Source organism: Mus pahari, chromosome 18 (genome assembly GCF_900095145.1).
Source record: "Mus pahari chromosome 18, PAHARI_EIJ_v1.1, whole genome shotgun sequence".
NCBI lineage: Eukaryota > Metazoa > Chordata > Mammalia > Rodentia > Muridae > Mus > Mus pahari.
Window position 1 is genome coordinate 13,221,160 of NC_034607.1, and position 24,352 is coordinate 13,245,511.

Sequence of the window (24,352 nt, forward strand, 5' to 3'; positions counted from 1 at the left end):
GCTGGGATTAAAGGCGTGCAACACAATGCCTGGCTGAAACTGAGATCTTACGTGGTGAGCAAACACCTACTGAGCTGTCTCCCCAGCTCCTGGACTTTAGATTCAGAAGCAATTGGTGGTTCACCTGCAGTAGTGCAGGAAGAGCCTTTGTGCCCCTAATTTGGATTCCCAATGTTCTGCAGTGCTCTACTACAAGCTGAATGTATAGGAGGAAGCCTATAGTCTCCAAAGACAGAAATAACCAAAGCCTAAATAAACAGGTAAGAGGATGAAACAAAACAAAACAAAAAGCCCATAGAACAAAGCAAGCACCAGGATGCTGGTTTTGACGCAGCCTGCACATCTCCCTCTAGCTTATGAAGTGTGTGTGCGCGTGTGTGCGCGTGTGTGTCTGCGCACTATGGAGGCCAGAAGAAGGCTTTGGATCCCCTAGGACTGGAGTTGCAGATGGCTGTGTGCTGGGAATTGAACCCTTGTCCTCTGGAAAAGCAGACCGTGGAGCCACCTCTCCAGCCCCTCTTCCTAGCTTTGTCCCTGGTCACTTGCGGTTGGCTGTGCAGCTTTATCACGTATGTGGTTTCATGGATTCGTCACCAAAGCGAGGGTCTGGGTCAGGTCCTTTACTGCTTTCGTCTCTAAAGGGCCTTTGTGGCCAGGCCCCCCTCATCCTCTCCTTCCTCCCCTGACCATCATTAATACTCCAGGACAATGGTGTCATTCTGAGAAGGTCATAGAGAGGCAGATGACATCCTATCATTAGGGGCTGTCGTTGTCTGTGTTCTGTGGTATGTAAGAATCAATTGGTTGAATTTAATTGAGTCACCCACAGAAAGGCAACTAACTCTGGTTTTCTTTGCTATTACAAGTACAGCTTGCACAAGCATCTGTGTGTAGGCTTTGTGGAGAGTAAGTTCCCCTCTGCCTTTTCAATAAATGCCCCGCCTCCATAACCGCTGTTCTATGGGAAGCACTCTGGGTACATTTATTTATTTGAACAAATATTTGTTGGGTGCCTATTGCATGATGGGTATCGTCCAAAGTCCCAGGGTCCAGTAGTGAATGCAACAAAGGACACGGCCCTCTTGGAATCTTCTCCCTTCTCCCTGGAGGAGACAAGCTATGAAAATTTGCATTTTGAGTTACTAAGGGGTCACAGAAACTACTAAAGAGAAAGTTGAAACAAGGTGGAGACGGTGTCCGGTGGGAACAGTCATTCTGTACCACAGGCAGACAAAATTAGTTCAAGAAAAGGGGTAGCTAGTGATGAGATGTTGTGGGTAAGAGCCTTGGGGTCAGGGTGGGGAGTAACATCCAACAAGACCCAGCTTGGCTTACTTCAATGGAACAGCCCATGAGGGAAGATTTCTCCAGGGCTTTCCTAAGGAGCCTCAGCATGTGTTCAGGGGGCTTCCGGAGCCGAATGCACTGTGCTATGCCGCCTGTGAAATCTTCCATACCCTCCAAAGTGCTGCCTCCAGCCAGGGCTTCATAGGATCCGTTCAGCCTGCGGGCAGATAGGGCGCTGTTAGGAGATGTCAGTTAGGGTGAACAGTCAGGCGGAATGGCGAGGGAAGGGAGGCATGCCTTATCTCAGCCCGTCTCCTCCCCTGGTTCAGTTAGTGGCCTAGCCCACCTTCCTTGGCAGCCAAAGCCAGGCGGCTCAAGGCCAGCCTGGTTCCTGGCCTGGGCAACTCACTTGGCATAGGCCTTCTCCAGCAGGGCGCTCCAGAAATCCTGGCGATGGGGGGCGTGCACGAATACTAGCTTGTTGTTCCTAGTGGGCAGCCGGTCGTCCACGACCACGTTCAACCACTGTCCAAACTGCCAAAGCTGTGGGTGGCAAGGGGGACAGTTGTCTGCTTACAGGTGAACTCTGTCCTTAGAGCGCCCTCTCGTGGTCAGGACAAGAACATACCAGCAACAATTACTCTTAAACTGAAATTTTTGTAAAAAAAAAAAAAAAAGTAAGGGTATATGGGTATAAGTGTGTACAGGTATATATGTAGTGTGTGTGTGTGTGTGTGTGTGTGTGTGTGTGTGTGTGTGTGATCTGTCTGTCATTTTTCTCCTTCCACCATGCAAGTTTCAGGGATCAAATTCAGGTTGCCAGGCCTGGGGTAAGTGTACTTGTCCACTAAACCATCTTGACCAAGGACCAGTCATTCCTTAGAATAGGCCATGGAAAGTCAGTAAAAGCCTTAAAATCTTAAAATACCTCCCTTTTCCCACACCTCCATCCTCCCTTCCTGTCTTGCCCCAGCTTCAAGAAAACCTCACCCACATTCAGACTGACACCCTATCCTGGAAAAAAAAAAAAAAAAAGGTAGCTGGAGGCTGGGATTTCAGAGATCTTAAAATCTTCTCCCCATTTTATGACAGTTAGAATCATTCCTTTATCAGTTATCAGTTAAAGGGCCAGGTCATGCCAATTATATGGTGGACATTTTCAGTGTCACGATACCTAATGTGCATTTGTGGATGCAGGCACATGAGCTCACGAATGTGCACGTTTACACACACACACACACACACACACACACACACACACACACAGAGAGAGAGAGAGAGAGAGAGAGAGAGAGAGAGAAGAGGAAAAGAGACACAAACAGCTAATTATTTTCTTTGGAGCTTTAAAAAAATTAGCTTTCATAAGCAGGTATTTCTCTGAAAGTTAGTTGAAAAGTGTTCCCAAACAGTGTCAAAATAAGTAATACATGGTCTCTCCCTCCCTCCCTCCTTCCTTCCCTTCATCCCTCCTTCCTCCCCTCCTTCCCTCCCTTCCTCCTTCCTTCCCTTCTTCCCTCCTTCCTTCCCTTTCAGGCCTTCCCTTTACCTGAAAATGGAAGATGCCAGCATAGTTCTTCCTGAAGTTCTGATTTCTGGGCACCACACGGTACAGCAGTTTGGGGCAGGTGGTGAGGGAGCCAATGGCAGCCAGGAGCCAGCAGTCCCCTTAAAGGCAGGCAGGTAGGGGTTGCCCCTTGAGCAGCCTCACACGTGTGGGGGGTCCCAGATCCCCAGCCAGAGAGGCAGGCCCAGGGATCTTCCCTGCAGAGATCTCTCTGCCTTTTCACAGAGAAGCGTAGGGAAAGGGGCTAAATGGGGAAACCGAGGCAGAGTTTGGGCTCTGGGACGATGAACTCATGTCAAGGGAGCCACAGACCAGGGTGACACACTTTGGTTTGGGGGAATTTGGGTTAGGCTGCACGGCATCCTGGTTGCTCTCAGGACAGGCTCCATCTGTTGAACCTATCCATTCACCTTTCTCTGTGGCCCCCATTCCCACTCTGTGCAGAGGTTGCAGCAGTGACCAAAGGTCCAAGGTGTCTCCTGGAGCACTTCTGTAATCTCAGCGTTTGGGTGGCAGAGGCTAAAAGGATTGTGAGTTCTTTTGCCACCAACCTGCTGCACAGAGTGAGACCTTGTCTCAAACCACTCAAGAGTTGGAGTGATGCCTAGCAGTTAAGAGTACACCTTCTCTTCTAGAGGACTTGAGTTCAGTTCCCAATATTCATAGCAGGTAATTTGCTACCACGGGTAACTGGAGGTCTAGGGGAATCTGACAGCTCCCTCTTCTGGTCTCCACAGGCACTGCACTCACATGCACATACACACAAAATTCAGAAGGAAAATCTTGCCTGGTACATGCCTTTAATCCCAGCACGCAGGAGGCAGAGGCAGGTGGAGTTTTGAGTTCAAGGCCAGCCTGGATTGCAGATCGAGTTCCAGGAAGGAAAGGGCTATAGAGAAACCCTGTCTTAAAAAACCAAAACAAAAGAAACGTGTGTCTCTGTGTGTGTGTGTGTGTGTGTGTGTGTGTGTGTGTGTGTGTGTGTAGGGGGGGTTTCTTGTTGCTCTATCATGAGGAACAGAGTTCAGCTCCAAGCACCCAAGTCAGATACCTCACAAACACCTGTAACTCCAGCTCCAGCTCTAAGGGATTGTATGCCTTCTTCTGGCCTTTGAGGGCACCGGCATACACATGTGTGCATACTCTGACACATACACACTCACACACAGAGAGACACACACACATGATATAAAGAAAAAAAATTAATGTAAATAAGAGAAAAGATGTCTCCCCCATCACCCAGATGGCACTAACCCACTGTGTCTAACCCACTGTGAGTCCTGGAGCTGGCTGGAGATGGAGCACAGAGCCATGCATCAGTCATCTGCCACCATCTGTCCCCAGGATCCATCCTCAGTGATGGGCCAGGTAAGAGGTGTGAATTTCGGGGCCATGGCTAAGCTTTTGGGCCCTGGCAGGTTTCTGTGATGACTTAGAGGGTTTCTGGTGGGAGGCTGCGGGCAGGAGGGGAGACTAAAGGGCTCTGCAGGCGTCACCAACACAAGGGCACTCAGGGGTCGCTGATTCTCAGTCTCCTTTACCCAGCATTCCTCTGGCCCGCTGAGCCACAGAGGCAACTGTGGCCCCAGGGCTCCTTGGCCTGTACTTATTTCTGCCCCTTTTCCTGCCACAAAGAGAGAATAAAGCGGTCTTGGTGCCTGGCCTAGTGATGAAGGGTGGGGAGGAGGCTGTGAGGAGGGAACCTGCTCCCCGGGGGCAATGTCAGGAGACTCCATGACCCATTGTGTGATAGCCCATGCTAAAGGAGTTTTAGCACCTGTGACAGACAATCCTTGTTACGTTTTTTTCTCCTCAAAAGATATGACCCAAACCTTCTTCTTTTTTTTTTTTTTTAAAGACAGGGTCTCCTATAGCCTACACTAAGGCTAGCTTTAAACTCATTGTAAATGAGGATGACCTTAACCTCCCCACACCTCCTTTTTCTCCCCCAAGGTCTCTAGGATCCTGGCTAGCCTGGAACTCACTGTGTAGACCAGGCTGGCCTTGAATTCATGAGTAATCCTCTGGCCTTGTCTAGATCTTCGGATTATAGGCACATGCCACCATACCCAGTTTCCCTCAGTGCTGAGGATCGAGCCCAGGGCTTCATGCATGCTAAGTACTCTGCCAGCTGAACCACACCCCAGCCCCATCATCCTGAGTATGAGCCACATCCAGGGCTTGCTCCTAACAAAACATGGTAAAGATGTGTGTGTGTGTGTGTGTGTGTGTGTGTGTGTGTGTGTGTATGGTGTGTGAGTGTGAGTGTGAGTGTGTGTGTGTGTGTGTGTGAGAGAGAGTGTGTGTGTATGGTGTGTGTGTGTGTGTATGGTGTGTGTGTGTGTGAATGTGAGTGTATGTGAGTGTGAGTGTGTATGAATGGTGTGTGTGTGTGAGTGTGTGTGTGAGTGTGTGTGTATGGTGTGTGTGTGTGTGTAAGAGAGAGACAGAGACAGAGACAGAGAGACACAGAGAAACAGAGACAGAGAGAGAGACTCTGAGATCAGTTGGGTGAGGATATATCAGAGGTAAAACGCTTGCCTAGCTGGCTGAAGGCCCTGGGTTCCATCCTAAGTAGAAAAAAACCAATCGAGCCAAGTGTGACAGTGCACACATTTAATCCCAACACTCGGGAGGGAGACAGATGGGTCTCTGAGTTCAAAGGCAGCCTGGACTACAGAGTGAGTTTGAGGCCAGCTAAGGCTACATAGTAGGTTTTTCTTTTTTTGTCTCAATAAATTAATAACAAACAAACAAGCAAACAAAACAAATAAAGGAAAAGCCCTTGGGTTACTAAGTGGGGGTCAGTGCTGTGTGGACACCTAAGCTGCTGCTTTGTAGACAAACCTCTAGCAAACGGCTCAGCCTCCTGCCAACAGCTAGGTAGGTGCTGAGACCTCATGCCACAGGACAGTATCATCTCCAGTGTGGAATAGTGGATCCAGCCAAACCTTCAGAGGGCCAGGGTCCCGTAGCACAGCTGACCTCAGCAGCGGCATCTCCAGGCATCCTGAGCCAACCCTACCCTCTGCTTCTGGGGTTCCCCCAAGAGAGCCTGGGGGTGAGAGCTGCTTGATGGTTGTTTGAGACAGCCTCATGTGGCCTCAGGTTGGCCTTGAACTCCTGACCCCCTTTACCCTGGTGCTGCAGCCAGTCCCGTGTTTGGTTTGATACTTTTAAAAAAAGGAATTATTTTGTCTTTCTGTGTCTGTCTGTTTGTGCACATGTGGTGTGTGGGCACTCCTGTGCACATGTGTGTGTGTGTGTGTGTGTGTGTGTGTGTGTCACTCCTGTGCACACGTGTGGTGTGTCACTCCTATGCACATGTGGGGGGGCACTCCTGTGCACATGTGTGTTTGGGGCACTCCTGTGCACGTGTGTGTGTGTGTGTGTGTGTATGTGGGGGGGCTCACCTGTGCACATGTGTATATGTGTGGGGACACTTCTATGCACATGTGTGTGTGTGTGTCACTCCTGTGCACATGTGTGTGTGGGTGTCACTCCTGTGCACATGTGTGTGTGGGCACTCCTGTGCACATGTGTGTGTGTGTGTGTGTGTATGTATGGCACTCTTGTGCACATGTGTGTTAGGGTACTCCTATGCACATGTGGCATGTGTGTGTGGCACTCCTGTGCACATGTGGCATATGGGTGTGTGGGACACTCCTGTGCACATGTTGTGTGTGGGGTTCTCCTGTGCACGTGTGTGTGTATGGCACTCCTGTGCACATGTGTGGGGGGGCACTCCTGTGTACATGTGGCGTATGTGTGTGTGGAGGGGGTATTTCTATGGGCATGGAGGCCAGCAGTGGGGAGGGGCACTGGATTCCTTGGAGCTGGAGCGTCAGGCATTTTGAGTAATGGGTTTGTTACTTGGGTGCTAGGATCTGAACTCTGGTCTTCATCATTTTTTTTTTTAAGTGCTCTTAACTGCTGGGTCATCGCTGCACCCATCTCCAATGACTAGGCCTTGGATCATACATCATACATCAACAAATAGCTGCCTTATTATCTCAGCTTACTTCCAAACCAGACGGCCGCAGGGACAGGAGGGACCTAAGGAACACACAACACTTCTGCTGACTGTCCTCTCTTGGAAGGGGGGGAATAGGGAAACAGGTAGCCTGCCCTTGCAGGTTTGAGAGCCATCGGGCTGTCCCCACCCCCATCCCAATCTTTCTCCTCCTCACTTTGCTCCTGCAGGCCAGCTCCCTATTCCCTGCTTACCCAGGATCCCTTGGCAGATGTCCGTGGGAGAGAAATCGTTTGTGATGAACTGGGGGTTATGAATGATATCCTGTGGTAAAGGAATAAGAATGTCAAGAGGTGACGGTCCCCTTCCCCAGCTCCCTTTACCTCTTAATTCTAGGTGAGCAAGAAGGGGGGGTGCTGAACCCTGAGCACACATTGGGTGTGGCAGCCAGGCTAGGGTGCCAGCCCCTGATTAAACTAGGAGGTTTAGCAGAAGCACATGCAGAACTGCTCCCAGCTCTGACGGCGTCAGGGCTTAGTGCCAGGGCCCTCCCTCTTCCCAGTGCCCACCTTCGGCCGCTGCCAGTAGATATTCTGCATGTGTTTAGAGTTGGGGCCCAGGTCCTTGACACCTATAGAACTGGGTTCAGCAGGGAAAAAGGGGTCTTCGAACAGTTCCCCCTTCCTGAGACACTCTGCTCGAAGGTCCTCATAGTTCTGATTCTTATAGTTGTAAGCATTTCGGTGTTGGCCCATGCCTTTGTCCTTGAGCCTGAAGTGGTTTATGGTAACCACGATTCCATTTCTGGCACAAGAGATGTCTGTTCAATAAAAAAGACAAAGAACCCAATTTGGAATGGTACTGTAGTTAGGCAGGTGGGCACATCTGGAATAGCAGCTGTTTGCAAGGCAGACGAAGGAGGTCAGGGGCTGACCATCTTCAGCCACAGAGATTTCTGTTTTGTAATACTTGCTTGTGTGCCTGAGTATGTGCCTGTGCATCATGTGCTTGCGGGAGCTCACAGAGGTCAGAAGAGGTGTCAGGTCCCCTGGAGTTGGAGTTACAGATGACTGTGAGCCATCATGTAGGAGCTGGGAATCAAACTAGGTCCTCTGCAAGAGCAGCCAGTGCTCTTAACCATTGAGCCACCTCCAAGCCCCTATTTTTTAAAATAATGATTTATTCTATCCATCCATCCATCCATCCATTCATCCATCCATCCGGTCTTACTATGTAGTAGTTCTGGCTATCTTGGAACTCATGTAGACCAAGCTGACCTCAAACTCACAGAAATCCACTTGCCTCTGCCTCCCAAGTTCTGGAGTTAAAGGTTGGTCCCACCATACTCGACCTTATTTAATTAAAAAAAGAAAATGTGCCGGGCGTGGTGGCACACGCCTTTAATCCCAGCACTCAGGAGGCAGAGGCAGGCGGATTTCTGAGTTCGAGGCCAGCCTAGTCTACAAAGTGAGTTCCAGGACAGCCAGAGCTACACAGAGAAACCCTGTCTCGAAAAACCAAAAAAAAAAAAAAAAATGTGCAGGAGTGTCTTGCCTGCCTGTATGTCTGAGCAGGTGCATGCAGTGCCCACAGAAACCAGAAGAGGGCACTAGATCCTCTGGGACTGGAGTTAGAGATGATTGTAACTTACCTTATGTGGGTGCTGGCAACTGAATGGGAAACAAAGCCAGCGCCCTTAACTGCTGAGCCATCTCTCCAGAACTATAAATTGAGAAGATATCTGTGTTTGTATATGTGCAAGTGTGTTATGGGAGGTGGTTGGGGGAGCAGAAGATGTCAGATCCCTGGGAACTGGAGTTAAGAGCACTTGCAGGATGCCCAGCTTGTTATATGGCTGTTCGGTTCCAAACCCCAGTCCTCATTCTTAAGCACCAAGTGCTCTTGACTGTGGAGTGGACTCTCTGGGGCCAAAGCACAAATATTCATATTTGTAGAAAGCTTAGATCAAATGACACCCTGCCTCAGAAAACAAACAGGACTGGTATAGATAGATTTGGGAAGACCAAGGCCACCAAGAGACGTGTCCCTTACATGCTCATAGATGGGACCTTGAGCGTGGCCAGGAAGACCGGAAATAATGAGGCCCCTTTAGAGATCATCGTCTGACAGTGTCTCAACTAATGAAACACAGGAGCTGGAGACGGCTCAGTAGTTAAGAGTGCTGGCTGCTCTTCTAGAGGACCTGGGCTTAGCTCCCAGCACCCCATGGAGCTTACAAAATACCTGGTAACTCCGGTTCCAAAGAATCTGATGCAACCTTCTGGCATCCCCCCCACTCACACACATAGACACATAATATATATATATATATATATATATATATATATATATATATATATATATATCATGGGCTAGAGATATGTATGACTCCAAGATTAAGAGCATTGGCTGCTCTTCCAGAGAATTCAGGGTCAAGTCCTGGCACCCACATGACAGCTCACAACTGGAACTTTAATTCCAGGGGATCTGATGCTCTCTTCTGGTCTTCGAGGGCACTGGAAACTTACTTGATGCCCAGATAAGCACGCAAACGAAACACCCATGTACATTTAATAACAAAACGACCACAAAAGATATAGCACTTGGGAGGCAGAGGCAGGAGGATTTATGTGAGTTCACATCTGGTCTATAGAGCAAGTTCCAGGACCGTTGACCATGTCTAGAGACGCTTTTTGACTGGCACAACTGGAGGGTGGCTGCTATTGGCCTCCAGCAGATGGAGCCCATAGATGAGCTTGGGACAGCAGCGCCTCCATGTGGACAAAGGGTCACCTGGCTGAGATGTCAGTGGCTCTGCAGAGGCTGTGAAATCTGCAGAGGCAGATCTCGGGTCAGCCGCACAGGGAAGTGAGCTACTTCGTGCCTTTCACTCAGGGTTATCCTGGCAGGCTTCTGCCAGGTCTGCCCTGAGGGTCCTCAGCCTCTGCTGGGGCTCTCAGCGGATCACGGAAGGTGCTGGCACCCAAGGGAACTGGGTATCACTGGGGGCAGACCAGCGCAAGGAAGGTGCACCCTTAACTCCCTTATTTCCCCAGAAGCTCCGTCCATAATCATTGCCCAGTGCCGGGAATCATTTTGTATTGACTGCAAACCCTGCTTAGAATCCCCACTCAAGTCCCCAGTATCTGAGGTCGTTACTTGGCAATGGCAGCAGGGAGTCATACGCCCTACTTCACCCTCACTGCCATTGCTACCGGCAAGCATCTCTTGGCTACCCCAAGACACCACAACACGGGGTGTTGTGAGGCACTCTGCCACAAGTCCGGCAGTCATTGTCGCCTTCACCAGAGTGGCTGTGGTTATTTGCAATGGACTCCCAAGATGGGGGCCTGTTGATATTGCCTCATGGAAGAAAGAGTCGTGGAGGGTCATTGGATCCTTATCTGGGTCTCAGCCACCCTCTCTGTACTTCCTAGCTTGCTGGTTGTCAATTGCGTGTGGTCTTGGGAAGTACCACAGTGTATAAATCGTGGAAGGCTAGTTAAAAGGCGGGCTCATCTGTGGCTTCTAGGAAGTTGCCATCTATGCTAGGGTGACACTTTTCAGCTATGCATATGTCTTGGGGTCACCCACTGTGCTGCCTAGTCTTAGGTCAACTTAACACAAGCTGGAGTTATCTGATAGGAGGGAACCTCAGTTGAGAAAATGCCTCCATAAGGTCCAGCTGTAGGGTATTTTCTTGATGGGGGAGGGCCCAGCCCATGGTAGGTGGGGCCATCCCTGGACTGACAGTGCTGGATTCTATAAGAAGACCGAGCAAGCCTGTAACCAGCACCCCACCCCTCCATGGCCTCTGCATCCGCTCCTGCCTCCAGGATCCTGCGCTGTTTAAGTTCCTGTCCTGACTTCCTTCAGTGATGAACAGCAATGTGGAAGAACAAGCCCTTTCTCCCCAGCTTGCTTTTCCGGTCATGGGGTTTCATCAAAGCAACAGTGACCAAGTTACCCATGCTCCTGTGAGGAACTCCTCACATGCAGATGAGGCCAATAAACCCATCGGCTCGCCACCTTGGACTTTGGTGGAATCGTACCTCCGTCTCTTGTTGGGGTCTCTCTTACCTGGGATGAGTACATGTTTGTCGATGTCATAAATTTGAAAAGTTGATGGGCACACATGGTGGGAGGGAGGCAAGCTAAGACAGACAGACAGACAGACAGACAGACAGACAGACAGAGTGTATGTCTGGGATCAGGCAACAAGCTGCTGGTGTGGGTTCTCTCCTTCCACCCCGTGGGTTTTGGGGACAGAACTCTCAGGTCATCAGGCTTTGTGGCAAGCACCTTTGCCTGGCTGGCAAGAATCCTGTTTCTGAGGCCTAAGCCTCATAGTGAAAGCTAGTTCCTAAATCAAAAAGACGATGCTTTATTTCAGACACCTCACACACTCTTTGCTGTGGTAAGAACACTGAAGATGAATGTTATGTTTTTTGGTTTTGTTTTGTCTTTTTGTTTGTTTTTTTGGTTTTCAGACAGGGTCTCATGGAGAGCCAGGCTGGCTTCAAACTCTCTATGTAGCTGAGGAGCTCTTGAACCCCAGACCCTTCTGCTCCTATGTCCCATGTGCTCAGATGACAGGTCTGTCTTCCCACTGGTTTTATATGGTCCTGGGGACAGAAACTCCGGGTCTTATGCATTCAAGTACTCTCTCTCTCTCTCTCTCAACTTAATTACACCCCAATCCCTACTTTCAGTGATTAAAAAGATGTCTTTTAAATTATGTCTATGTGTACCTGAGTGCAAATGCCCACAGAGTGTAGAGGTATTTCATCTCTTGGGAACTGGAGTTAGAGGCAGTAGTAGTTAGCCACCTAACACGGGTGCTGGGAACCCAACTTGGGTCCTCTGCAAGGGCAGTGTGGGCTCCTAACTGCTGAGCCATCTCTCTAGCCCCACTCCCAGTGATTCTTAAAACTATGATTACATTATAATCCGGGAACCAATGGTTTTATGGCTAGCTGGGTCTCCAGAGCTCAGAGGAAACCGAGACCCTGTCTCAGAGAACTTCAGAGGTTGGGGGTCTCCTTCAACCCTAAACATGCAGGGGTCAAGTTACTAGCCTGTCACAGAAGCTAGGAGGCAGAGTGGAGGGGCCTTTGTCCTCAGAGTGGCCTGACTTCCTCCCCTCTCAGGCTGAGGGTGAGGGTCTGGGCTGGGCCACACTTCCTCTGCTGCTGAAGCTAGCTGGCCCCCACCCTGTCCCCCCAGCTTCTCAGCTTCTCCTTCCTGCACTGCTTCCAACCCATCTACCCTGGGATGTGAGGTAGCTGGACTCTATTCGAGGAGCTTGCACTGTTTCTTAGGACCTGATATCTCAGGACTAAGGCTGCCTTTCTAGGCTCGAGAGAGGTTTTCTCCATTTCCTAAGGTTTACCATATCTTTAATGGCCGATGGGCTTTTACACAGAGCCTTCCCCAGACAGCTATGACGAGGGGCATGGGCCATCCCAACCCTTCCTTGAGTGAAATAAAGGAAGAAAGCCATTCCCTAACAGCCTGAGAAAGAAATCAGCTTTTTACTCTCAGAGCATCCTGCCTGATAAGAGAGACCCCAGTCTGAGGCCTCAGGGGGACAAGGCCCCATCGTCTGTAGGAGGGACAGGTCCCGTGAGTGCCATACCTGAGTAGTTCAGCATCCTGAAGGCTATCTATCAGATGAACACCTAGCACATAGCACAGTCCTTGACAGTTGAAGGTTCTTGGGGGCGGGGCAGCGAGGAGCAGAGAGCACCCCTCCCCCACCCAGAACTCTCCAATGCAGGGAGTGTGGGAGTCTTTGGTCAGGGGCAATGTGGTTTAACTGCTGTCTCTCTTTCTCCCTTGGCTCTTTTGCTCTGGCCCATCTGATCTGCCAGAATTCAAAACTGTCCTTACTGGGACAGGGGGACAAGCACCCAACTGGGGCTGACATTTGGGGCAAGTCCCTGCCTTTCTTTTTTCTTTTTTTGAGACAGGGTTTCTCTGTGTAGCCCTGGCTGTCCTGGAACTCAGAAATCTGCCTGCCTCTGCCTCCCAAGTGCTGGGATTAAAGGCGTGAGCCACCACGCCCAGCTCAGCCTGCACTTTTATCCTGAAAAGTTTCCTAGTTACAAAAAAGGTGCGATCTCACATCTTCCCGGGTTATATCTTCACATCTTACGCCCTCCACATACCCCCCCCTTTTTTTTTTTTTTTTTATTCAGGGTTTTTTTTTTATTTTTTGGACTGTCGGGGGTCTCACTTTGTAGACAGTTCTGTAATCTCCACAGTACACTTGAGTACACTGGATGGAAACTCTTTCTTTCTTCTTCCCCTTTTTTTTTTTTTTTTTGAAAACATGTAGCCCAGGCTAGCTTCAAACTTGCTAAGGCCTTGAGGCCCTGGTCTTCTTTGTCTCTACCTTCCAAGTGCTGAGATCATGGACATCCGTTACCTCCCCTCCTCCTCCTTCCCCTCCTTCCCCTTCTGTGTGAGTAGAAACCATTTGCTGGGGTACAAGTGAGAATCAGGGGACAACTTTTCAGAGCCTGTTCTCTTCTCCCACCATGGGTCCCAGGGTTTAAACTCTGATCATTTTGACAAATGCTTTTTTGTTGTTGTTGTTTTGTTTTTGTTTTTTCAAGGCAGGGTCTCTCTGTGTAGCCTTGGCTGTCCTGGCGCTCCCTCTGTAGACCCGAGTGCAGAGCCTCTTCCTGATGACCCCTCCTTGACAAAGCAGAAGCTCACTCTGGGGTGGCAAATAGGTCCTCCTGGGAGGACACAGGATGGGGTTCCAGGGAGAGACCACCAACCAGACGCAAACTCACAGCTTTTGTTTTTATTTTAAATGAAAACAAAAACAAAAACAAAAAAAAACCAAACCCAGTGCAAAACCCCATTTTCCAGTGTCAGCCATGCCCCCCTCCCCCCGGGGTCAACCCCTGGCTCGGGCCTGACTCTTCCCCCCCACCCACTGTGCACCCCTCCCTTCTCCTGCATCCCAGAGGGCTGCAGGTTCCACGTCCCTGGAGGCCCAGATCCAGGGGCAGTGACGGGGAGGAAAGAGACTGGGTGACAACTCCTGATCTTGCTTTCCCCAGGCCTCCAGCCATGGTTCCTGGTACCCACCTTGGCTCTCATTAACCCTTTCCTGGCCACACTACTGGGTGGTGAGGCTGATCTGGGGGAATTCCCTCCACACCCCTCTTTGCCCCGGGGCCTGCTCGGGGCTGTCCTCACTGAGGTTGGGGGGGGCTCCCTCTCTCCCTCCATGGTGGGAGAGAGTGGTGAAATCCCCAGGTTTAAATACCTTAATGAAAGCAGCGGATGGGGTAGGAGGAGGGGGCTTTAGTTCTAATAAATTATTAGCGTTTTTGTTTTTTTTTTAGTGTCCGTGGGGGGTGGGGGGAGGGGCAGGGCGTGGCCTCCAGGGCCCCTCCCTCCCCTTACTGGTGAATCTCATTCTCTATGAGGCTGTCCTCGCATGACTGGAAGTCTGTGTCCGTGAGGCCATCAGGAGGCATCAGCAACTCCTCGTCTTGGGAGGAGGACGACGGGGGCTCGTCGCCTGAGCTCCCAGGAGCCCCATCTCCGTCCCCGTCCCCCTCTGAGTCCTGCAGCACCTGAGCGATGTATTTCTGAAGGGAAAGGAATAGGGGTAAGGTGACTAGCTGTCCATTATAGGTGGGTAGGTGGCAGCGGGTAGGACCTGCGGGCAGGGCAGCGTAGTGGGCAGTGGCCCAGGGGACAGAGTGGGGAGGAGGAGTTCTGGCATCCACTGAGCTGTGAGATCTGGAACAGGCTGGTTTTTGTGGAGGACTACTGGGATCGAGTCTCTGCAGGTCAAAGCCTCCCCGCTGCCCCCCCCCCCCCCCCGATCCTAGGCTGTGGAGTAAGGCACTTACCGCAGATTTGGGGACAGCGCCAGCGGTGGGGGGCCGTCCATTACTTCTGGAGCTCACGGCATCTGTCTCTGTGTGTTCAATCTTAAGGGGTCCATGGAGAGGGGAGGAAATATTCCTGTTTTTAGCCTCGATCGTGCCCCAACACCCTCGTCCCACCCTGGACCTGTATGTCACCCCCACAGAAAATGTTCGCCCCCGGCCGTACTCCATTACCTTTCTCCTGCCCCATACCTTGTAGTTGTGGGCACTGAGGTATTTGAAGTGTCCAAAGCAGACGTGGCAGAGACAGATGACGATGGTGATTACCAGAACGACGAAGGTGAACATAGACGTGGGGGCGAGGAACCCTGGGGGAGGGAAAACAAAGCGGTTATCGCCTCCTCCACCACGGGGCTCCCGCCTCCTCCTCCAAGGGGCTCACTACCTCCGACTCCTTCATCCCATCCACACAAGCTCACTGAGACCCTTGGCATTCTTTACCATGTGGCCCTTCTGTCCTTGCCACTGGACCCAAGCGGGATGGTGGCCCTCACCCGTGCGCATGGTGGAGAAGAAGAGCAACCAGAAGAGGCAGAGGATGGGCGCCGCCACCACCTGGTTCACAGCCCCCGAGTGGATCTTCTTGTCCAGCTTGGCCGGCAGGTAGGCGTAGTAGATATTGTACCTGTCTACCAGGTGCTTCAGCAGCATGTACATGAGCCCTGGGGAAAGCCAACGGCCCTGACCTCGGAACCAGCGCCCACAGGCCTTGCGTGTGGACCACAGGCTTTACCTGACCTTGAGATGGCTGAAGGGCTGGTCCCTGCTCCCTGTCCTGCCGGAACTGAAAGCTGTAGCTTCTCCCATGTCAGTCCCTTCACCCCGGCAGCCTCCCCTTCCTGTCCCCTTCCCCCATGATGACCACCAGAGAGCCATTCATTTAGATGAGCGAGAAGCCTTTGAAACCCATCTTACATTTTTTGTTTTTTTTTTGTTTTTTCCTACCCCCGTCCCTAAATAGTTGGGTGTAAACTAATGGGCAGGTTCTACTTCCCAAAGCCAAGGGGGCTTTAAACAAGGGCGAGGAGGTTAGTTTGAGAGTCTGGAGCCTTCATCAGCCACAGAGGGGGGGTAGGGAGTTAGGATACTATTGGGGAAGGTAGAGGCTCTATTGAGGGATCAGGGTCGACAACAAACTTAGCTGAACACCTTCTAAGAGGAAGAGAGACCTGCCCAAGTTACATGGCTTGCCCGCATTGGGACATGTCCGTGAGGTACAAGGACCTACCTAGCCCACTCTGGAATCCAAGGGGTTTTCTAGAATTTTGAAATCTGTGTACAAGTGTGGATGTTGGTACAGGACTGTGTGTATATGTGTTTAACAACTTGGAGGGAGGTATGTTCATGTATACCCGAAGAAAGTCCTCAATACCAGGAAATATTGCTGAGGTGGGTGGCCTGATCGGAGACGAGGCACGTCAAGTAGGTCAAACCTTGATAGAACTGCTCTCCCCTTTTCCCCCAAGGCCTGGCCCTAGACTGAGCCAGGAACCAGGCGGGAGGCCCGAGGGGCCGGTCTCCCAGCCGGGGCCCTGTCCAATCAGGGTGGCCTGCCTTACTAGAGTGGAGCGGGTGAGGCCCTGGGTTCCCCCGAGCAGGGCCCAGGTCCCGGCGCGGCGGTGCCTACCGAAGGGCACGATGATGGGGCAGGTGATACTGTAGGTCATGACCACCGTGAAGACGCACATCATCCAAGCGTAGGCTGCGCCAAACTGGAACTCGTAGGCCTGATGCTGGGGGGGACATGGGCAGGAGGATGGCTCAGGGTGGAGGGGACAGGTTGCAGGGATGCAGGGCAGGCAGGAGGTGGCCAGGAATTCTAGGGCTAGGGATGAATCCATCGGGAGTGAGGGACCTAATGTGGGGGTGGTGCGGGGACAGCAAAGCAGGTGGGAGGAGGGGGCTGTGGCTGAAAGGGAGGCCAGGCAGGGCAGTGATGGGACATGGGCAGGTGGGGGCAAAAGTTGAGTGAACTAGGGGACAGGTTCTCCAGCGCCCTCTTGTGGAATGAGGGCAGAAAGACCCTAGATCAAGGGAGCTACACCTCTCCCAACTCCAAGCACGTAACACTATGCTCTCAGAACTCAAGGACCTAATCACCTATGTCCACCCATCGCTATATGTGTGGGAAAGCTGAGGCTTCAGATGGGAACTAAAGTCCCTAAGTCCCAGTATCCTTATGCCCACCACCCGAGCCTGACTGCTGCTGTTTCTGGTTAGGCCACCAGAGGGCGCTGTGCGTGTTGCCGCTGCCCTAGGCGGCCATACCCGCTTCACGTTGCGTCTTTCAGCGGCGGAGCGCGCCAGGCAGAGCCGGATCATGTACATGAGTAGGCCTGGGATGCGCAGCAGGTCCATGGCGTTACCGATAAAGGCTGAGGCAATGACGTAGTTCACGAAGAAAGCGCCGTTGTCGGGCAGGAACACACACCTAAGGGCAGCAGGTGCTCCAGCACTGCACCCTTGGGGTGATCTGGTGGCTGTCTGTCCACTGCTAGCATGACAGCACCCCATGCTCTCGCTCTCTGTGACCTCCTCTACATGTACACCCCCAGCTTAGACCCCCCCAATACCCGTGCCCTAGTCTTTCCACAGTATGAACCCCAGAATATCAAAATAACAAAGCCAGCCCAGAGACCTACCTAGATGGCATGCCCTGAAAACATCCAAGGAGAGAGTTCAAGGCCACCAGCATATGCAGCAAATAATTGCTGAGAGCTGAGACCTCCACGGAAAATCTCAACGGCACTCTCTGAGATCCCCAGGGATGTAAGCCCCAACCAACGGGCAAGCTATCCGACTCTGGTTCTCCCACAATAGAGAGAGCCTCAGACTTCTTCCCTGTCAGCTTTAGAGACCCTCAGGTATCTTTGGCGTGTGTGTGTGTGTGTGTGTGTGTGTGTGTGTGTGTGTGTGTGTGATCACAGACAACTCCATGAAGACCCTGGAGCTGGAGCCTGTGAGAGCCACGGTATGCCTCTGAGCTAGTCCCTAACAAGAGCCCTATCTGATGCATTAGCATCCTCAGCTCTGGGCTGCCAATCTAAGAGACCTCAACCTCAGCAGATAAAGGTAAGGGTTCCAGTGACCCTCAGGTTTGCTCTGGGAGTCTCCAAGTCACCCCCAGATAATGACCAAGTTCCCACTACAAATGCCTCCCCCATTTCCTTGCAGAAATTCAAGACTTCTACAGCAGATCTAGAATAAGGGCCCGAGTCCCCCAGAACCCCCACATGTGAGCTCTGAAGACTTAAATCTCCCTCCAGCATGTGCTCAGGGGCACTCCTGATCAAGAGCCCCAACGCATTTCATCCTTGTACATACCCAACACCCCGAGGGCTGTCTTTTGGGTAACCCGGGAGACTCATGACGTTAACCCCACCCCTTACAGCTGGAGGGTTGGTGCCATCCACCCTTGTTACTTTTCTCTTTCCCCGAGTGTCCTGGGCACTCACTCAAACCGAATAGCTGCTTCAGCCAGGAATTTCTTGTCAAAGAGCCAGCGGAAGAAGAGGTCTAGGCTGCAGGAAGAAGGATGGGAGCCGGCATGGGGCAGGGCACCGGTGCAGAGGGAAGCCCGGGACAGGTCGGCCTCTGGCCCCGGTAGCTCTTGCCTACCCCGGGGTTCCCTGTGGGTCCCGATACTCACCTGCTCAGCCCCAGCGAGGGCAGAAGCAGCACCATGAAGATGAGAAAGGTGTAGCACTTGTGCATAGTTGTCCTGTTCTCCCCGGAGCTAGGAGGGCAGTGGCAGCACAGAGGCAGAGGTCACAGCAGGCTAGCCCACTCGGGGACAGTGCCCCCGGGAGGCTCCTCTGGGTGGTGGAGGCTTCTCTAGGGGAGGGGACAGGGCCCAGGGCAGGGAACCTTCAGGACAAAGGGACACAGTGGGTGGAGTGTGGGCAGCTCACCGCGTCCAGTGTGCTTCGAAGAAGGCGGAGTAGTAGACAATGGTGGGGAGCAGGGCCGAGAAGCACCACAGCAGCAGAGTAGGGAAGAACTGGGTGATGATGGGGTTCTGCGGGGGGGCGGGGGAAGGGGGGACAGGAAGTGTCAAGCATGGATGGAAGGGTGGGCGGGTCTAAAAGTCCCAACACCTGGAGGGCTGCGTAGGGGCCAAAGCTAGGGCTGTGGGAACGACTTCTGGGTGAATGATGTTGATGGTGAGCGTCTGCTGCGCACCTACTGTGTGCCAAGCACCTGTGCGCGTTCTACACACTAAACCTCATGACCACGGAACTGATTCATTTTCCTAATCCGTCGACCGAGGAGGCAGAGACCGGATGGTTTGGCCAGCCAGAAGGCAGTGGGGATTGGTTTGGACTGGGGTCTGCATCTTTACTTCTGAAGGTCGACTTCAAAGACGTCTACTCTGAACACGGCAGGAGGGCAGAGGAGGCCAAGCGGCCTGGGTGCACCCCGCTGTCATCTGAGCGGCCTGGAGGCCAGAGGCTCCGAATGTACACATGAACGGCAAGGGGACAGTTTAAACCTCCCATTTTTAAAAGAAAAGAGAAAACGGAGCTTACCCAAGGTTTTGCACCCTCCTGGTGTGTGTGTGTGTGTGTGTGTGTGTGTGTGTCTAGGACATGTAAACGCAAGGGCAGCCTATCCTGAGGGCAGGGCACGGTGGGTTGGGATAGCGGCCCTTGTCCTTAGAAAGCATCATGGAAGGGCTAGACTGGAGCACCCGGAATCAGAGCTATGTTAGGGATGAGGGGGATGCTCATGGCACATCATGGAGAGCTGGGCGGGCGGGCGGGCATGGGCCTCACATTGAGGTACTCCACAGGCTTGGTGACGTTGAACTTGTCCATGGTGGTGATGATGATGGCCGGGGTGGTGAGGAAGAAGAGCAGAATGAAGAGGACCACATTGATGACCAGGCAGCGCAGCCACCAGATGAAGCCTCGGATGGAGAGGTGTTCCCTGGGGAGGTGGGGGAGGGGGCACTTTGAAGACTCCCGGACTGACTGGCCTCTCTGACAGCCTCCACCCTCTCCCCCACGCTCCTGGAAACAGCCCCTCAGTCTGTTAAGAAGCCCCGCCCTACCCCTGGGGCTCACCAGTAGATGTTCTGAGGGTCGGGGGCATAGGTCACGGTCCAGTTGGAGATGTGCAGCGCTTCGCTGCAGGAGGAGGCTCGCGGCTCCCCGCGGCAGGTACAGCCCTGGCATTTGCACACGTTGAAGTCCTTTAGGATACTGGGGGGACAGGTACTTGTTACTTCAGCCCCTACTGGGGTCCACGGTGGCCCTGTGAGAGGGAGAGGGCCAGGGGTGGCGGCGGCGGGATGGGGGCGGAGGTGGGGAGCTCACATGGCTGTGATGGTCTCATTGTGGAAGGTGACGAAGGCCATGCCCAGGGGCTTCTCGTTCACTTTCTCCTTCTCCCGCCTGTAGTCTTCCTTCAGCCTCTGCTCCAGCTTTGTGTAGTACTCAATGGCCTCCACCTGCAGGCGGCAGGGCGGGGGCGGGGGTGGGGGTGGGGTTCTGCTCGGAGCCGGGAGGCACCCACAGCAGCAGCTGGGATCAGCCCATGTGCCCCAAAGCTTTCTCTACACTATGAATCACTCTGTCCTTGTTCTAACCTCAAAAGGTGGGCACAATGGGGAAGCCAAGGAACAGGGTAGCTAGTGAACTTATTAAAAGTGGGGGGTGGGGTGGGGGCGCTGAGAAATGGCTCAGTGGTTCAGAACACTGGCTGCTCTTCCAGAGGTCCTGAGATCAATTCCCAGCAACCACATGGTGGCTCACAACCATCTGTAATGGGATCCAATGCCCTCTTCTGATGTGTCTGAAGACTGTTGCAGTTTACTTGTACACATAAAATGAGTAAATTAATCCTTTTAAAAATAAAGCAAAGTATGATCTTGAACTTCTGCCCCTCCTGAGTACTGGGATTACAGACATGGGCCATGGCTGATCAAACCCGTGGCCTTGTACATGCTAAGCCAGCACTGAAAGACATCCTCAACCCCCTGCCTCTGCCATGCTCGCCTAATCTATGGTTTTTCGAGACAGGGTTTCTCTGTATAGCCCTGGCTGTCCTGGAACTCACTCTGTAGACCAGGCTGGCCTCGAACTCAGAAATCTGCCTGCCTCTGCCTCCCGAGTGCTGGGATTAAAGGCGTGCGCCACCACGCCCAGCCTAACCTATGGTTTTAAAAGTTATCACAAACAGGACAAATGGAACAGTGAGGACAGGGGCTTCAAGGGCTGACAAGATGGCTGAGTGAGTAAAAGGAGCTTGCCGCCAAGCCTGATGACCAGAGGCTGAGCTACAGAATCCACATGGTAAAGAGCACGGGCTATCACAAGCTGTGCTCTGACCTCCACACACGCCTCATGGTACACCCTCCCCACATAAAAATAAATATTTAACGAAAGATTTGGGGTTTTTATGGATGCCAGAGGCAGTTGGAGGCTTGCTGGGGTGGGGCCCATGTCCTCTTTCTCTGGAGTGTCGCTACACTTGTTTGTCCTGGGGTAAGGGTTGTGACCACCCTGGGGCATCCATGTCTATTGAGGCCTGCCCAGACCACCCAGCTTTGCCAGGGACTCCACCCACCTGCTCGCAGCCTCGAACCACGCAGCAGCAGAGGTGGCCGCACGGTTTGGGGTTGATCATGGCGGGTACATTTTCCTTGCTTTGCAGGTTCGTGAAGTAGAGTTTTCCCCGCTCAGCCTTCTTCCTGTGGGATCCGGGGCGGGGGGGGGGGCAGTCACCCACCACTTAGTGTCTGGGGTGGGCTGGGGGTGGGGGTACAATACAGAGAACCCAAAGCTTCTCAGACTGTGGGGCCACGGTGTGGGATTGCATAATTGAACGTGAGGGTTATGAAAAAAGCCAGACAATGGTCAGATGTTTCTGAAGGTGCAACAACCAAGGATTAATTCAAAATAAACACATGGCGAATCCGAGGTGTTTCTGGCAGAGCTTGCCTGTACTGCAGCAAGCAACTCCATGGCAGCCTTGGTTCCGAACATGCAGCCTGCACAGCAGCTTGTGTGGCCTCTGCCACCAAGCCAGTGACTACTGCCAGAAACATGGTGGCTCAGGGTCAGGACCATGTTAGCGACTTGCAGTGATTTTTGTCATACATACAAAGCTCTTTGCTCTTGCCGAAAATGATGGTTTAATTATGGAAAACAGAGAGTTAAAAAGAGTCAGTATTTCCCTATTGTCGTTTCTCTTTGGTATTGTGCCCGACACATACCCTCACCTTAGGAGTGTGCCTTTCAGCTTCTGCGTGCTGTGTGCGTGCACGTGTCCACGTATGCGTGCAAATGTATGTGCACGTGTGCGTGTATACATGGAAACAAGGTTAACGTGGGACGTGTGCCTTGATTGTCCTACAAGTTAGATTTTGCTTGCTTGGTTTTATTGCACTTTTGAAACAGGGTCTTTCTGCACAGCCCAGGCTGTCCTGGAACTCACTATGTAAACCAGAGCCACCTGCCACCACCTCTCAGTGGGTCACCGTGTCACTGCATCTTAGTTTTTGAGGCAAGGTCTCTCGTGAATCTGGAGCTCATAAATCTGGCCAGGCCAAAGGAGTCTCATGGATTGCCTGCCTCTGCCCCGGCACACCAGGGTTCTAGGTATACATGGAGACTGCCGTTTACATGAGAGGTGGGGACCCCAACACAGGTCCTTCCTCTTGTGTGACCAATGCTGCAGTCACTTTCCCAGCCAGGTCTTTTCATTAAATAATAAATATTAAGATTATATGAGGAGGGCTGGAGAGATGGCTCAGCAGTTAAGAGCACTGACTGATGGTTCTTCCAGAGGTCCTGAGTTCAATTCCCAGCAACCACATTGGGGCTCACAACCATCTGTAATGAGATTTGATACCTTCTTCTGTGTGTCTGAAGATAGCTACAGTGTACTCATGTACATAGATAAATCTTTTAAAAAGAGATTATATGAAGACTAAGGAATGTTTAAAAAATGAGTGTGTGTGTGTACAAAATGAGCGTGTACACACACACACACACACACACACACACTTGAGGAGGCCAGAGGATAAGCTGGGTCTAATCCTCATTCTGGCTGCCCACCTCCTCACCAATACTATGGTTACAAGTGTGTGCTATGACACACAACATTTTTACATGGGTGCTGGGGAATGTCCCCAAGGCAAATTCATTGCCAACTCATCCAGCCTGCCAGCCCCAGGAAGTTTTAAATTTTTCCTTTTTTTCTGAAGGATGGGGGTGGGACAGTGTTTCCTCTATGTAGCCTTGGCTGCCCTGGAACTCAATCTGTAACCCAGGCTGGCCTCAGACTCAGAGATTGGCTTGCCTCTGCCTCCTGAGTGCTGGAACCAAAGGTGTGCACCATCACCCGGCTAAAAGAAATCTTGTAATTTATTCTCATAAATGCTCGGTTTGTACTCCCATTTATGTGCGTAGGGGGTCCAAGGTCATGTAACATTTTCTCAGATGGGAAGGGCTGGAGGGAGTGGACAAGGCTTGCTTTAGCTCGGTTCCCAAGGGCAGGGGCCGTATGCTAGTGCTTGTTTAGCCCATAGTTCCATCCAAGGGTCTCCTTGCCCATTTCCTGAGATCCAATTCTTCTTATAGTCTGCCATAAATGTCTTGTATTGTAGCTGAAGAGAGTTAAGTCCTTAACCAGGACGGGGCTGTAGACCCTTCCCTTTTGTAACATACACTAAGCTCCAGGCCTTGGAGGCAACAGAGACTCCCAAGGTCTAGTCATAGTCAAAGTGCCCCCAGAACCATATGAAAGGGGAGCCTCATTCCCACAAGGAGGCCAAGATCCCTCCACGATGAACAGAGGACCCGGGGCGGCTCCCTCCCCATGCCCAACCTGGTACCTCTCGGCGTCGAGGAACATAAGTCGAGCCACGTTGTAACAGGGTCGGGCTTCCAGAACTGTGCAGTTGGGGTAGGCCTCCCTGAAACACAGGCAGCTGTCACGCCCTGGAGGGCCCCATCCACGCGCCTGCCCTCAACTTCCACCCAGGGCGCAGGCGCTTCAGCCTTCCCAGCTCACCCGAGTCTCAGCCTACAGTGCTCCGAAAGAACGGAACTCTGAAGTCCTCACACTGTGAGTGGGGATGAGGTATGCCTGAGGCCTGTGTGAAGGCAGCAGGCGATGAGGGCCCAGGGTGTGTGCGGATACTGCTGTGTGGAGCTGGGGACGCCAAGGCTGTAGTCTGATTCTCATCTGGGGCCGTACACTTGAGGCTCACAGAAGCTGTTTCTAGTTACAGGCTGTTTTCTGCCCTGTTTCCGGAAGACCTGGTTCCGATCCAACACTTGGCCTTGACTTTGGATTTACTCCAGCCAATCTTGGCCCGAGACCAACAAGAAACTGATACTAAATCTGATCTCTAACCCTGGCCATGACCCAGGCCCAGGGCTGACCTTCACCCCGACCCAGAAAGACGGACTGGTAGGGCTTGCTGTCCTGCCTCACTGGCACATGGCTCCGGAGAGCATTCGCAAAACGCCTGCTGATCCACCACCCAGTAACGTCCTTTCCAGCTGAGTGCAAGCTGAGTCCAGTCCTTAATCTTGATCGAGTTTCATCTTTTTTTTTTTTTTTTTTTTTTTTTTTTTTTTTTTTTTTTTTTTTTTT

General features: G+C 52.1%; 2 protein-coding genes across 4 annotated transcripts in view; both read right to left on the minus strand.

The window, feature by feature from the left end:
* Capn11 (calpain 11) overlaps positions 1–12,519 on the minus strand; it is a 23,069-nt gene extending 10,550 nt beyond the window's left edge. The window contains exons 1-6 of the mRNA XM_021218328.1: positions 12,463–12,519; positions 7,394–7,644; positions 7,079–7,148; positions 2,834–2,952; positions 1,697–1,830; positions 1,336–1,504 (exon numbers count right to left, since the gene is read on the minus strand). Coding sequence (XP_021073987.1) covers positions 1,336–1,504; positions 1,697–1,830; positions 2,834–2,952; positions 7,079–7,148; positions 7,394–7,644; positions 12,463–12,478 — 759 coding nt within the window. The 5' untranslated portion in view covers positions 12,479–12,519. The remainder of the gene's footprint in view (positions 1–1,335; positions 1,505–1,696; positions 1,831–2,833; positions 2,953–7,078; positions 7,149–7,393; positions 7,645–12,462) is intronic.
* Positions 12,520–13,623: 1,104 nt separating this feature from the next.
* Positions 13,624–24,352, minus strand: part of Tmem63b (transmembrane protein 63B) — a 26,709-nt gene continuing 15,980 nt past the window's right edge. For all 3 annotated transcript variants that reach the window (XM_029531323.1, XM_021217780.2, XM_029531322.1), the window contains 14 exons: positions 23,586–23,666; positions 21,314–21,437; positions 20,062–20,195; positions 19,810–19,947; positions 19,519–19,672; positions 18,655–18,761; positions 18,393–18,479; positions 18,199–18,264; positions 17,012–17,174; positions 16,371–16,476; positions 15,238–15,405; positions 14,936–15,051; positions 14,705–14,785; positions 13,624–14,437 (listed from right to left, as the gene is read on the minus strand). In XM_029531323.1, coding sequence (XP_029387183.1) covers positions 14,246–14,437; positions 14,705–14,785; positions 14,936–15,051; positions 15,238–15,405; positions 16,371–16,476; positions 17,012–17,174; positions 18,199–18,264; positions 18,393–18,479; positions 18,655–18,761; positions 19,519–19,672; positions 19,810–19,947; positions 20,062–20,195; positions 21,314–21,437; positions 23,586–23,666 — 1,717 coding nt within the window. In that variant the 3' untranslated portion in view covers positions 13,624–14,245. The remainder of the gene's footprint in view (positions 14,438–14,704; positions 14,786–14,935; positions 15,052–15,237; positions 15,406–16,370; positions 16,477–17,011; positions 17,175–18,198; positions 18,265–18,392; positions 18,480–18,654; positions 18,762–19,518; positions 19,673–19,809; positions 19,948–20,061; positions 20,196–21,313; positions 21,438–23,585; positions 23,667–24,352) is intronic.